We start from the raw sequence: 14,935 nt of genomic DNA on the forward strand, positions 1-14,935 counted from the left end.
CAGGAATGGGTGAATTTAATTCAGATGACCATCAGGTATACTACTGCGGGCAAGAATCCCTCAGAAGAAATGGAGTAGCCTTCATAGTCAATAAAAGAGTAGGAAAAGCAATACTGGGATACAATCCTCAAAATGACAGAATGATCTCAGTTCAGATCCAAGGCAAACCATTCAATATCACAGTAGTCCAAGTCTATGCCCCAACCACCAATGCTGAAGAGGATGAAATTGACCGGTTCTATGAAGCCCTACAGCACCTTATAGAACTAACACCAAAAAACAATGTCCTTATCATCATGGGGGATTGGAATGCTAAAGTAGGAAGCCAAAAGATAACTGGAATAACAGGCAAGTTTGGCCTTGGAGTACAAAATGAAGCAGGGCACAGGCTGATAGAATTTTGTCAAGAGAATACGATGGTCATAGCAAACACTCTTTTCCAACAACCCAAGAGACGGCTCTACACATGGACATCACCAGACGGTCAACACAGAAATCAGATTGACTATATGCTCTGCAGCCAAAGATGGAGAAGCTCTATACAGTCAGTAAAAACAAGACCAGGAGCTGACTGTGGCTCAGACCATGAGCTTCTCCTTGCAAAGTTTAGGCTTAAACTGAAGAAAGTAGGGAAAAGCACTAGGCCACTCAGGTATGAATTAAATCATATCCCTGTCGAATATACAGTAGAGGTGACAAATAGATTTAAGGAATTAGATCTGATAGACAGAGTGCCTGAGGAACTATGGACAGAGGTTCGCGACATTGTACAACAGGTAGCAACCAAAACCATCCCAAAGAAAAAGAAATGCAAGAAAGCAAAATGGCTGTCTGAGGAAGCTTTGCAAATAGCTGAGAAAAGGAGGGAAGCGAAAGGCAAGGGAGAAAAAGAAAGATACGCCCAATTGAATGCAGAATTCCAGAGAATAGCTAGAAGAGATAAGAATGCCTTCTTAAATGAACAGTGCAAAGAAATAGAAGAAAACAATAGAATAGGGAGGACCAGAGATCTTTTCAAGAAAATTGGAGAGATGAAGGGAACGTTTAATGCAAAAATGGGCATGATAAAGGACCAAAATGGCAGGGACCTAACAGAGGCAGTAGAGATTAAGAAGAGGTGGCAAAATTACACAGAAGAACTATACAAGAATGAGCTTAACGTCCCTGATAATCACAATGAGGTGGTCACTGACCTCGAGCCAGACATCCTAGAATGTGAAGTGAAGTGGGCCTTAGAAAAGCTGAGCAACAACAAAGCTAGTGGAGGTGACAGTATTCCAGCTGAGCTATTCAAAATCTTAAAAGACAATGCAGTAAAAGTGCTACACTCAATTTGCCAGCAAATTTGGAAAACTCAACAGTGGCCACAGGATTGGAAAAGATCAGTTTACATTCCAATTCCAAAAAAAGGCAATGCCAAAGAATGTTCAAACTATCGCACCATTGCACTCATTTCTCATGCTAGCAAAGTCATGCTTAAAATCCTACAAGCTAGACTTCAGCAGTATGTGGATCGAGAACTACCAGAAGTACAGGCAGGATTTCGAAGAGGCAGAGGAACTAGAGATCAAATTGCCAACATACGCTGGATCATGGAGAAAGCTAGAGAGTTCCAGAAAAACATCTACTTCTGCTTCATTGACTATGCTAAAGCCTTTGATTGTGTGGATCATAACAAACTGTGGCAAGTTCTTAAAGAGATGGGAGTACCAGACCATATTATTTGTCTCTTGAGAAACCTATATGCGGGTCAAGAAGCAACAGTGAGAACTGGACACGGAACCACTGATTGGTTCAAAATTGGGAAAGGAGTCCGGCAAGGCTGTATACTGTCACCCTGCCTATTTAACTTATATGCAGAGCACATCATGAGAAAGGCAGGGCTAGATGAATCAAAAGTTGGAATTAAGATTGCCGGAAGAAATATCAACAACCTAAGATACGCAGATGATACCACTCTAATGGCAGAAAGTGAAGAAGAACTAAAGAGCCTCTTGTTGCAGGTGAAGAAGGAGAGTGCAAAACTTGGGTTGAAACTTAACATTAAGAAAACCAAGATCATGGCATCTGGCCCTCTCAATTCCTGGCAAATAGATGGGGAAGAAATGGAGGTAGTGACAGATTTTATTTTCCTGGGCTCCAAGATCACTGCAGATGGGGACTGTAGCCAAGAAATTAAAAGACGCTTGCTCCTTGGGAGGAAAGCCATGGCAAATCTAGACAGCACACTAAAAAGCAGAGACATCACCCTGTCAACAAAAGTGCGTATAGTCAAGGCTATGGTCTTCCCAGTTGCAATGTATGGCTGTGAAAGCTGGACCATAAGAAAGGCTGAGCGCCAAAGAATTGAGGCCTTTGAACTATGGTGCTGGAGAAGACTCCTGCGAGTCCCTTGGACTGCAAGGCGATCAAACCGGTCAGTCCTAGAGGAGATCAATCCTGACTGCTCTTTAGAAGGCCAGATCCTGAAGCTAAAACTCAAATACTTTGGCCACCTAATGAGAAGGAAGGATTCACTGGAGAAGAGCCTAATGCTGGGAAAGATCGAGGGCAATAGAAGAAGGGGACGACAGAGAATGAGGTGGCTGGATGGAGTCACTGAAGCAGTAGGCGTGAGCTTAAATGGACTCCAGAAGATGGTAGAGGACAGGAAGGCCTGGAGGAATGTTGTCCATAGGGTCGCGATGGGTCGGACACGACTTCGCAGCTAACAACAACAACAAATCTAAATTACTGAAAACTACTTGCCAAAATATATTTTCAAGTGCCTAAACTCATTTGGATCTTTGAAGAAACATAAACATAGAATAGAATAGAATAGAATAGAATAGAATAGAATAGAATAGAATAGAATAGAATCTGGAAGGGACCTTGGAGGTCTTCTAGTCCAGCCCCCTGCTCAAGCAGGAAAACCTATACCATCTCAGACAAGTGACTGTCTAGCCCAGGGGTGTCAAACTCAATTTCATTGAGGGCCACATCAGCATTGCGGTTTCCCTCAGGGGGCCGAGTGGGGGTGGCCAGGGTGGGTGTGGCCTACTGGGTGGGTGTGGCTAGAGTGTGTATGGCCTACTGGGTGGGCATGGCCAGCTCTACATTGTTCGCATCAAGGGTGCCTATGGGGGCCTGGGCAGGAGTGGGACAGAACTGAGGGTCTCTGGCAGAAGGAGGGTCTCTGGGCCAGGGCCAAGGCAGTGGGGGCCGTTCCCTCACTGTTTCCAGTATGGCTTCGTGGGCCACATGAAACCACTTCGCGGGCCGGATCCGGCCCCCGGGCCTTGTGTTTGACATGTCTGGTCTAGCCTCTTAGAAATCTCCAGTGATGGAGTGCCCATGATTTCTGAAGGCAAGCTATTCTACTGGTTAATTGTCCTCACTGTCAGGAAGTTTCCCCTTAATTCCAGGTTGCTTCCCTTTTTAATCAGTTTCTAACCATTGTTTCTTGTCCTGCCCTCTGGAGCATGACCCCCTCATCTTTGTGGCAGCCCCTCAAATACTGGAATACTGCTATCATGTCTCCCCTATTTCTTCTTTTCTTTAGACTGGCCAAACCCAATCTCAGTACAGCATGATATATTTGAATCTTCTGAAATACATACACAATTTAATAACATATTTAGATAAATACTGTAATCCAAAATCTACTTTGCAAATCATCCACTAAACATAACTTTTGGCTGCATCCATATACGTATTATTTAAAAATTACCCTAGTTGTACAATCCCTACTCCTCAAACTGGAAGACTGAAAAATCTAATGTCATGTGAAGTAAGTAGATAATTATACCCATGGCACATCTGCAAATTTCTCATTTCCAATCTGTAATACAGACTTTCAGATAGTATTAATGATTAGTAATCCTGAGAATATGTATGCATGTCTGTGTGCATTTATAACTCTCTACTGTCAGATTGCTTTTTCAGCAGACTCTACAGAACAGAACCACAAATAGTACAAATGGAAATGTAAAGAAGCCTACTTTGGTAACTACAAATAAAAACTTTACTCTCAAAAGTTTATTTCCGTTCCTTGCTTTACACATGGAATTTGAGATTAAATAGAGGCCTGGTGCAATAGTTCTTCCTGTTTTGTTGGTTTCTACTCTACATAAAAAAGGAACCTATTTCAAACATGCACACACATATATACATGCTCAAAGTTACTGACACATTGAATTAATGCTAATACTTGTTCTCATTTTTAAAAAGTCTGTTGAATTAACTGATCCTAATTATACTTCCTGAATTCTCTAAATATTCTCACTAATTGTACTGTGCATTCAAGACAAATGATCAATAACATGTAGCCAATAAAGCTAGTCTTTGATGGATAACAGTTTAGTGACTGTTCAAAATTACAATGGCACTGAAAAATGTGACATGTCTGTTTTTCACAGTTACAACTTTTGCAGCATCCCCACAGTCATGTGATCAAAATTAAGACATTTGGCAACTGGTTCAAATTTATGCTATGTCCCAGAGTCATGTGATCACTTTTTGTGACCTTCTGACAAGCAAAGTCAATGAGGAAGCCAGATTTACTTAACAACTTAAAAACTCACTTAACAAATCTCACTGAACAACAGAAATTTTGGGCTCAATCGTGGTTGTAAGTCGACCACTCATAGTACAAGACTAACTGTACTCAGCAAGAACTAGCACCAACATTATATATATAGGCAGATAGCACATTAAAAGTCAGTTGTCCAACCGTTCTAATGGGAGAAACTCTGAACCCTATTGTAAGATAGTTGTTAACATCTCACAAGCACTGGCCTGTTGAACTCTGAAAGATGATTTGGAGCACACAGGGGTATGTCTAATGCACCTGCTGTTATCTCTAGAAATCAAGCATGTCTTTTTGTACTCGCTTTTTAAGCTGTTAACAGGTACAACTGGGGTATTTCTGCACAGTCCTTCAAATCTGGATCATTGCACAGCCCCAGTGAGCAGTGCTCTGCTGTATGAATGTGATTATGTCAGTCAGTCATGGGTGGTTAACAGCTTAAACATGCATGCTTTATTAGATTACAATATCAGGGCTCTAAATCACAGGAACAGCCTGCAGGAACAAAGGAGTCCTTCTGGTGCACTCTATTTTCATTTAGGACGACAATATGTTAAACAATAGAGGAGCAACCAATTCTCCTTCCTCGTTGCATGTAGAAGCTAAAAGCATCTGAATGTCTGAAGAAACCCTACTGTGATTTTATGGCCACAGTAGTACAACATTTATATAGGTTCTACACTTTTTTCACAAAATTTACCCAAATTATATTATCTCCTTAGCATTATTCCTGCAAGTTCAGGGTCCGCTTACGTGAAAATAAATTACATGGGCAAATTAACTATCATAATTGCAACATAGGTACAAGTGGTTAAATAGTGTCATTGGCAAGACTGCATAAAGAATATGAAAAAATATCTCACATCACTTTTAAATTTAATTATTATTTCTATCTTATCAAGATTTATAGAAAATGATTGATCTAACTTACACAGGAAAAATCAAAGAACCAGGCCTCATTTAATTTTTTCACAAATTATTCACCCAGAACATCAGAGATGGACAGCTGAATATATATACATCTAAATTTGATTTCACCTACTCTATTGTAACAATCACTTCAATATGAGCCAGCAGTGTGCTGTAGCTGCCAAAAAAGCCAACACAGTGCTAGGCTGCATTAACAGAGGGATAGAATCAAGATCACGTGAAGTGTTAACACCACTTTACAATGCCTTGGTAATGCCACACTTGGAATACTGCATCCAGTTTTGGTCACCACGATGTAAAAAAGATGTTGAGACTCTAGAAAGAGTACAGAGAAGAGCAACTAAGATGATCAGGGGACTGGAGGCTTAAACATATGAAGAACGGTTGCTGGAATTGGGTATGTCTAGTTCAGGGGTCGGCAACCTAAAAAAGGAAAAGAGCCACCGGGAACCGGTTCCATCACAAATTAAAAAAACTGGGAGCCGCGTGCGTGTGTCCATGCACGCGCATGCGAAAAAAATGTTTTGCGCATGCGCGGACGCACGCGGTTGCCATTTTTTAAAAAAGTGAGATGGAACCGGTTCCCGGTTGCCCGACGGCGACGGCCCGTCTGCAAAGCTGCCGCTTTCGGCAGCTTTGCAGACGGGCCGCGGCAGCTTCCTCAAAGAGCAGCACCGCTGCCCGTTCGCCCGGAGGTACGCGCGCACATCTCCAAAGGTTTGGGGAGGTGCGCGCGCACCTCCGGTCGTTCGGAGAGGTGCGCGCGCAGCTCCGTCCATTCGGGGAGGTGCGCGCGCACCTCTCGGAACGGGCCGCGGCATCGCTCTTTGAGGAAGCTGCCGTGGCCCATCTGCAAAGCTGCCGCTTTCAGCAGCTTTGCAGACGGGCCGCGGCAGCTTCCTCAAAGAGCGACGCCGCGGCCCGTTCGCGCGGAGGTACGCGCGCACCTCTCCAAAGGTTTGGGGAGGTGCGCGCGCACCTCTTGGAACGGGCCGCGGCATCGCTCTTTGAGGAAGCTGCCGTGGCCCATCTGCAAAGCTGCCGCTTTTGGCAGCTTTGCAGACGGGCCGCGGCAGCTTCCTCAAAGAGCGACGCCGCGGCCCATTCGCGCGGAGGTACGCGCGCACCTCTCCAAAGGTTTGGGGAGGTGCACGCGCAGCTCCGCCCATTCGGGGAGGTGCGCGCGCACCTCTCCAAAGGTTTGGGGAGGTGCGCGCGCACCTCCGCCCATTCAGGGAGGTGCGCGCGCACCTCTCCAAACGGGCGGTGCCACTTTCCATTTGGAGAGGTGCGCGCGCACCACTGCCCGTTCGAAGAGGTGCGCGCGCACCGGGCGGCTGGGAGCCGCAGTAGACGGCCCAAAGAGCCGCATGCGGCTCCGGAGCCGCGGGTTGCCGACCCGTGGTCTAGTTTATCGAAGAGAAGGACGAGGGGGGACATGATAGCAGTGTTCCAATATCTCAGGGGCTGCCACAAGGAAGAGGAAGTCAAGCTATTCTCCAAAGCACCTGAGGGCAGGACAAGAAGCAATGGATGGAAACTAACCAAAGAGAGAAGCAACCTAGAACTAAGGAGAAACTTCCTGACAGTTAGAACAATTAACCAGTGGAACAACCTGCCTCCAGAAGCTGTGAATGCTCCAACACTGGAAATTTTTAAGAAGAGACTGGACAGCCATTTGTCTGAAATGGTATAGGGTTTCCTGCCTGAGCAGGAAGTTGGACTAGATGACCTCCAAGGTGCCTTCCAACTTAATAATAATGATAATAACAGCAATAATAATAATAATAATAATAATAATAATAATAATAATAATTATTATTATTATTATTATTATTATTATTTATGATTCATTTTAATCTTTTTTGATGGAAAAATCATGGTTGTCTAGTTTTTTGGGTTACTAGATCTGCAACGGCTAGGTTTAGCATATCATTTAAGTTGGATTCATGGTTGAAATTATGTTTAAAAATACAGACCCCTGCATGTTTTAGATGCCGCTTATTGGTCTGATCATAATTTCAATGTCATCTGGAATGGGATAAAGGGTGTCCATTATTTCTGAACTGTTTTTTTACCACTAAAACTAACCAAAGCAGAGAGAGAGAGAGAGAGAGAGAGAGAGAGAGAGAGAGAGAGAGAGAGAGACCAGGCGCACAATGAAGGAGGTCTTGTTGACATGCGTTTTTTAAAACTACCGTAAATGTTTACACAACAGGCTTATTCAACTCAATTTTTTTAACACTGCATGATATACCAAACCATATTCCATGTTAACATAAAATACATAAAATACGAGGCTAAGATGTGATTAGCTCATCAATAGGGCAGTGTGTCATTGGAATACAGTGAATGACTGGTACCTCTGCCCTCAAATCAGGCTGTCATGGCTCTTTTCTGCAAAATGAAAACCCAGAAGCACCAGCCACTTCCTACAAAGAAGGGCAACTATCAGCCAGGGAGCATAAAAACAAGAAACCATTGGAGCACTTTTTCTCCTGCTGTTTGGAACATCATCCATAGATAAATAACCACTGGCAATAATAAGCACAATTTAGAATTTTAAATGTTAGGTTAAATGTTATTGTTAACATTAAAGGTTAAGTATGCCTAGACTATAACTTTAGTTTCATACACCATGCTAAATCAATCCAAGATTAATTATTCTTAAAGCCAACATGAACTAATTAATTCTTAGTGCAATTTTGCAAAGAAGTTTCAGTTAATTCTTTGGAATTTATTTTAATGATGTGCATGATCAAACTGGCAGTTAAACTGACCGACAGTTCTTTTTTGGACTAAAGAGTACAATTACAATGTTACCTGATCTGCATTTTAAGCAGCTTTGTTCCTGTTATGCTTCCCAAATTTTAACACTACCATCTTATTGCTATCTGATCTAATTATGTAAATACATTTAAATTGAAATTTTCAAAAATGAATACATTTGCTAATCTTGGTTTAGCATAGCTTCTGACACAGAAAGAAATATGATGAAGATAGCAATATATTAACTTCTGTTGCATATGTGACACTAGATAGAAAGTAACTCAATAGTGAATTATGAGAGAAGGTTAATTCATCTTTATAGACATTGTAGTTATTAAACTATGAAAGATCCTGGAGATTTTCATAACTGAATAATTCAAAATATTGTTTGAGTAAGAAGTATATAAATACTACCATACCTGCACATTCTATACAATTAAGGCCATATTTTAAACCCAAATAAATAGCTATGAATATTTAAGATTACGCTATGCACTAGTCACTAAAGTTCTAACCCTATAAATCTTAACTATACACTAACTGAACACAATTAGGCTTACTTCTGATAAAATCTGTGCATTGGTATTGATATTTCAAATATTCTTTATAATTACCAATACACAGGAAATCTATTAATATTACAAGAAGTTATTTTTACTGTTAAAATAAGTAGACTTGGACAGCAGCATGTAAATATCTTACCTAAATAAAATGCATGAAAAGATCAAGATGAATAAAAAGATCTCTCTCTCTCTCTCACACACACACACACACACAGAGTTAGGGTGGAATAATAGTTTTGGAAATAATCTGAATTTTTCCTTGTCCTGAGAGCAAGATCATACTCTGAAGAATAAAAAGATGTTTCTTTTATAATTAAGAAAAATGATTATTATACTACCCAGGCTTTTATTTGAGACTTGCAAAAGAACTGTCCATTTCAATAGCTCTTGTTCTGTACTAACCCCCCCCCAAACCACAGGTTAATAAAACACAGGAAAAAGATGAATACAGAATCAACCAGTTTTACTACTTTTAAGTCTTGACTAAACGAGCAAGGACTTGCACAATTTCCTTTTTATTCCATATAAAATTTCCCTTTCCAACAGCAGTCCATCCTAAGTTCTTAAGAAAACCAATACATTAGCATACAATTCATTCTGTTCCAGAAAGTTTTGAATTCTGATGAGGCCACAACCGCGCATACTGTATTCCTGTACTCAGAATAATTCTGGCGCTCGTCCGGAAGAAACAAAACTTTTAACACCCCCAACAGCGTTGAAGCGAAGAACCGGGGATCCCCGAACGGTAAATGTGAATATCTGTGGTTCAAAAGAAAGCCACAAAAGAAAAACAACTCTCCCGATTTACGGGCTGATTTTTCTGAAGGTTGGAAGCAAGGTGTGCGTTACGCGCCCGAGTCTCAGGCAGTGCGCAAGCGCCTTAGAGACTTACTAATTAGTTTGAAAGCAAAGTAAGAGTTGTTCTAGTCCAGGGGTCTTCAAACTTGGCCCTTTTATGACTTGTGGGCTTCAACTCCCAGAATTCCTCAGCCAGCAAAGCTGGCTGAGGAATTCTGGGAGTTGAAGTCCACAAGTCATAAAAGGGCCAAGTTTGAAGACCCCTGTTCTAGTCTACTGTGGAACCCACTCAAGAATACCAACTCCTTTAAAATATATATATATATATATATATATATATATATATATATATATATATATATATATATATATATATATATATATATATATATATATATATATATATATATATATATATATATATATATATATATATATATATATATATATATATATATATATATATATATATATATATATATATATATATATATATATATATATATATATATATATATATATATATATATATATATATATATATATATATATATATATATATATATATCTTGCCAATTGACTCGTTCGGCGTAGGTCCAAAGAGGAGCTCGCTTTTTCGAGCACCCAACTAAACCCCAGCTTCTTTTTTCCCCTCCGTGTTGCGCCAGCGGTTGCTGCACCTGCGCCATGTGCTTCAGCTCTGAGGGCCCGGCGCGCTCAAACGCAGCAGCTTTCCTCCCCCTCCCTCGCTTACCAACGGTAGCAGCCTTCGCTTGCCTCCAGAGTGAAGTTAACCTTTGCGCTCCGAGAGAAGGGCAACAACACTTTAGGGATGTTGAGCTTGGAAGGCACCGCGGCCAAAGGCAGGAGCCAAAGGAGCCAAAGCGACGCTCGGGGCGCAGAGACGGCAGCTGTCATCCTGTTGGGAAGTGGCTACGGAATCCCCTTCACCGTCTTCAGCGCCTTTCTCCGGGGAGCGTTTTTTTTCTTTTCTTCTTCTTCTTCAGCCCGAGCACAAAAAAGGGCGAGCCGCCTTAAGTTGCAGCGCTTTACTCCGCCGGGGGTCCTGGCGGGAATTGCCCGCTTCGACTTACTCTTCGAGGGACGTCACAGCGCGGGCAAAGCAAAGCGCGGCCCCCCTCGTAGTTAAGAGGCGGAGTGAGAAGGACCTTGGCTGCGAGGCGGGAGAACGAAAGCCAGCAGCCTCAGGTGCCAAACTTGACTTCGCTTAACAGCCGCTGGGGACACTGCAGCCGCTCTTCCGGACCTCATGGGAAGGAAGGGTTCTTGGTTTTTTTTCCTCCTGTTTATTTTCGGTACCGCTAATGAAGCGGGGACTTGTTTTTTTTTCTTTTTCTTTTCCCCTCCAGAGACCGCGATCTGAAGGAGTGGAAAACAGGGAGTGTAGAAGAAACCTGTCGAAACAGTTTCCTGGGCCTGCCTTTCCGTGCTGAACCGAATCATTTTTATTTTATTTTTTTGTTGAAAGGTGGCGCAAAAAAGTTGGTTACAATGTATCAACACTGAAACTGGCTTGGATTGATTATATATATAAAAAAAGCTGTTAAGCCTATCTGAATGGGGTAATTGGATTTCTCTTAATCACCTCGCCCGCAGCTATGATTTTTATCTCCTAGTAATATTGAACTGTAAACTTAATTTGTGTAATTCTGGCTTCATGTGTTGATATTTATGAACTATGGATTAGGGTAAGATAAGCAAATTGCAATGGCCGGACCAAATCCGCTGGATCCCCTTTCTTTGGTGCAGCTACCCTGTTGAATTTTGACAGCAAAAATTGGTGGCAGGTTCAAAGTTCCCCTTCCAAGCCCCCTCAAATAGAAATAACGGAACAAATATCTTGTTCTTCCTCTTTTGCGTTGTTGCATTACTCTTACCTCCCTCAAATGCTAAATGCAATCCTAATAAAATTGTCTATGTTTTATGATTCTTGCCAATTTTGCCTTAATTCAGCAAAATGTGATTTAGCAAAATGTATCCACCTGACCATTGCTAAATTCTTTATTAGGCTGAGGTTTTCCTTGTCACTTAAAGGGACCATAAAGGAACAGAGGTTCTCAATAAATAAACAGTTGTGGTAGAAGATAACTAAGGAATTCAGTGCTTAAATAGGATAAACTTTGTCTTGCAGCCTGTTGCCTGACAGTGATCTATTTTCTGATGCATTTTTTTAATTCCCATTTATATCCCGCCCTTCTCCGAAGATTCAGGGCGGCTTACAATCTAAAGCACAAATCAATGTGCTTAGCAATAGCCTTCATTCTATGTATATGCCTGCTTATTAGGGCTTTCGCCCCCCCCCCAGCGGCATTATTACAAAGTCAGCTTATTGCCCCCAACAATCTGGGTCCTCATTTTACTTACCTCGGAAGGATGGAAGGCTGAGTCAACCTTGAGCCTGGTGGGACTCGAACCTGCACTAATTGCAGGCAGCTGGTGTTACTTAAGGAGGCATTAGCCCACTGCTCCACCAAGGCATCTGATCAGAGCTCCAGTGAAACACTTCAGAGTAGCAAAAACCCCCCCTATTAAATCTTGATCTGTAAGAAAGAAGAAAAGAAACACTTGATTCATTGTGACCTATTTGCAAGGCACTTTATTGATAGATACCTCTATATGGGGGTGAGGTATTACCCCCCCCGTAGATAGGGCTCACAACTTCGGTGTCTTCCTAGATTCACAGCTCTCCCTGGAAGATCATATAGGAGCTGTGACTAGGGGGGGCTTTGCCCAGGTTTGCCTGGTGCGCCAGTTGCGGCCCTATCTGGACCGGGATGCCTTGCGCACAGTCACTCATGCACTCGTGACCTCTTGTTTAGACTACTGCAATGCTCTCTACATGGGGCTGCCCTTGAGGACTACTCGGAGGCTTCAGCTGGTGCAGAATGCGGTCGCGTGAGTGGTGTTGGGGGTTTCCCGATACTCCCATGTAACACCTCTACTCCGCGAGCTGCATTGGCTTCCGGTTGCCCTCCGGGTGAGATTCAAGGTGCTGGTAATGACCTATAAAGCCCTAAATGGCATGGGTCCGGATTACTTACGGGAGCACCTGCTGCCGGCATCAACTTCGTCCAGTGCGCTCCCACAGAGAGGGCCTCCTCAGGGTGCCGTTGGTCAAAGAGTGTCGACTGGCGACCCCCAGGGGGAGGGCGTTCTCTGTGGGCACCCCAGACCTTTGGAACCGTTTACCGGTTGAGCTCCGGATGGCTCCTGACCTTCGCTCCTTCCGCCGTGACCTAAAGACTTATTTATTTGAACAAGCCGGCCTTGTCTGATGGGTTTGGGGTATTTTAATATTAATTTTATTAATTTTTACTGTAATTGGGCTACATTATTAATTCTTTCTTAACTTTTGTACATTGTATTTTTATTGTATTTATTGCCCTGTACACCACCCTGAGTCCTTCGGGAGAAGGGCGGTATAGAAATTAAATTATTATTATTATTATTGTTATTGTTATTGTTATTGTTATTATATCAGAATATATGGGATCTTCCTTGTATTGGAACACGTCCAGCCTGCTTTCAATATATCAAGCAGTTTCTGGGCAATTTCAAATATATCATTCGGAGCTGAGATGTTGATTGAAGAATAGATTCTCAAAGTCCCAGTCCCTCTGGATTATGTGGGCTGTTCCACCTTAGGGATCTGGATCCCATGAAAGCACAGAAATGCTGAAATGGCAAATTTTCTAGGGAGGGAGATTAAACTTTTTTAAACAGTCTGAAATAGGCATGTTATGAACCTAATGGGCTTAATTTGCTTTTTTTTTGGTGGACCCCCCCCAGTAATTGAAATGGCATCCCTTGTCACTGTCATGTTCCCTTCAGCCTATAAACATTTTAAAAGTGTAATCTTTCCTTGCATCCTTCAATGTATCATCAGCGCTAATTTATTGTTTGAGCAATTTGTTCAAACCCTAAATAAAGTTAATTTTCAGGTTTGGCAGACAGCATTGGGACTTTACTATCTGATTCTGGACCCATTCTTTCCTAAATTCTAGAAGATAGTACTGGAGGATTTTTGTTTCTCCTACCTACAATGTAGCACTAGAGATATCTTCCAGGTGACTTTTCAAATCCTGTGTGCATGTACACAGACACATACAAGAATGTATTATACCATAATCCATATCTTTCCATATTTCAAGGTGCTTTGAGCTCTACTATCTCTCCATTTACATTTACATGAAGCTGTTGGGAAAGGTCATCCATCAGAATAGTACATAATGTAATGTATTGGGCCTGTTTCATTTGACATGTTTCTTTGAATGCTGTTGAGATTGCTTAATCAGGGAGTCTGTGTAACGGTCGCTGGCTTCTCAAACAGGCAGTCTCCAGGACGACTATTGGTTGGCTCTAGGGCGGCAATAGGCTCCTTCAAACCTATTGGCCGCCACCTAGTGGCCAGCAGTATAAATAGCTGCATAGAAGCCTTGGTTACTAGTTCAGTTCCTGTTATTCAATAAAACATGTTCCTGCCTGAACTCTCTCGCCTCGTCTCCTGCTTGCAAAGAATCCAGTACACAACACATAGTTTCATCAATATACTGGTGATCTCAATGTATATCTTTGCCCCTGACTGACCAAGTAATGTAACTGAGCCTTTGTCCTAGGATCTGGAGACTCTGTGGTCTGAATGAGGGAATACTGGAAATCTGCACACCCAAAGCTGGAGAATGCCGGAATAAAATGCTTTCCCCCCCCCTTCAAATGGAACTTGAAGGTTATTTTATTCTACAGGCTGATAGTGACTGTAATCCCTTGAGAAAGTCTGGAAGGCAAAAAACCTGTAATAACTTCCCTTCCAGAGAAATTTTAATTTGTGTCTTGAAGATTTATAAAATATCTACAACTGATGTTTACAAAAAGTTCAGACATCATTAAATCAGCACTGCAAAGTGCCAGCAGGATGAAAAAGACAAGCTATTATTATTAGAATTTGATTGCAGGCAAGGGATTCTAGCAGTCATTAGAAAACATGAAGCAAGCAACATAAATATAAGTTTTGCTGTCTAAGGAAGAAAAGATGTAATTGACAAAGCAAATAGAAGTGTGTAAATCAAGGCTTTGAAGATCAGATGAGTTGAGCTGCAAAATAACTAACCCAACAGTTATCCAGATTCAAGGTTATTTTACCTGAAAATGTTAATATCATGAACTTCTCTTCATATAATATCATGCTCGTAGGGTAGACAAACCCTCTCTGCCTAAACCCATGATGATACATGAAAGAAAACATTGCTAAGAGAAATCTCATTTGTTTCACTACAAGGATACAAAATTT

General features: G+C 41.9%; 1 protein-coding gene across 1 annotated transcript in view; it reads right to left on the reverse strand.

Annotated features, from left to right (window-relative positions):
* NUP210 (nucleoporin 210) overlaps window positions 1-11,245 on the reverse strand; it is a 93,661-nt gene extending 82,416 nt beyond the window's left edge. Inside the window, exon 1 of the mRNA XM_081318633.1 lies at window positions 10,382-11,245. Within this exon, the coding sequence (XP_081174759.1) occupies window positions 10,382-10,545 (164 nt within the window). The 5' untranslated portion in view covers window positions 10,546-11,245. The remainder of the gene's footprint in view (window positions 1-10,381) is intronic.
* Window positions 11,246-14,935: the final 3,690 nt, after the last annotated feature.

Source organism: Vipera berus, assembly GCF_964194415.1.
Source record: "Vipera berus genome assembly, chromosome: 2".
In the NCBI taxonomy this organism is placed as follows: domain Eukaryota; kingdom Metazoa; phylum Chordata; class Lepidosauria; order Squamata; family Viperidae; genus Vipera; species Vipera berus.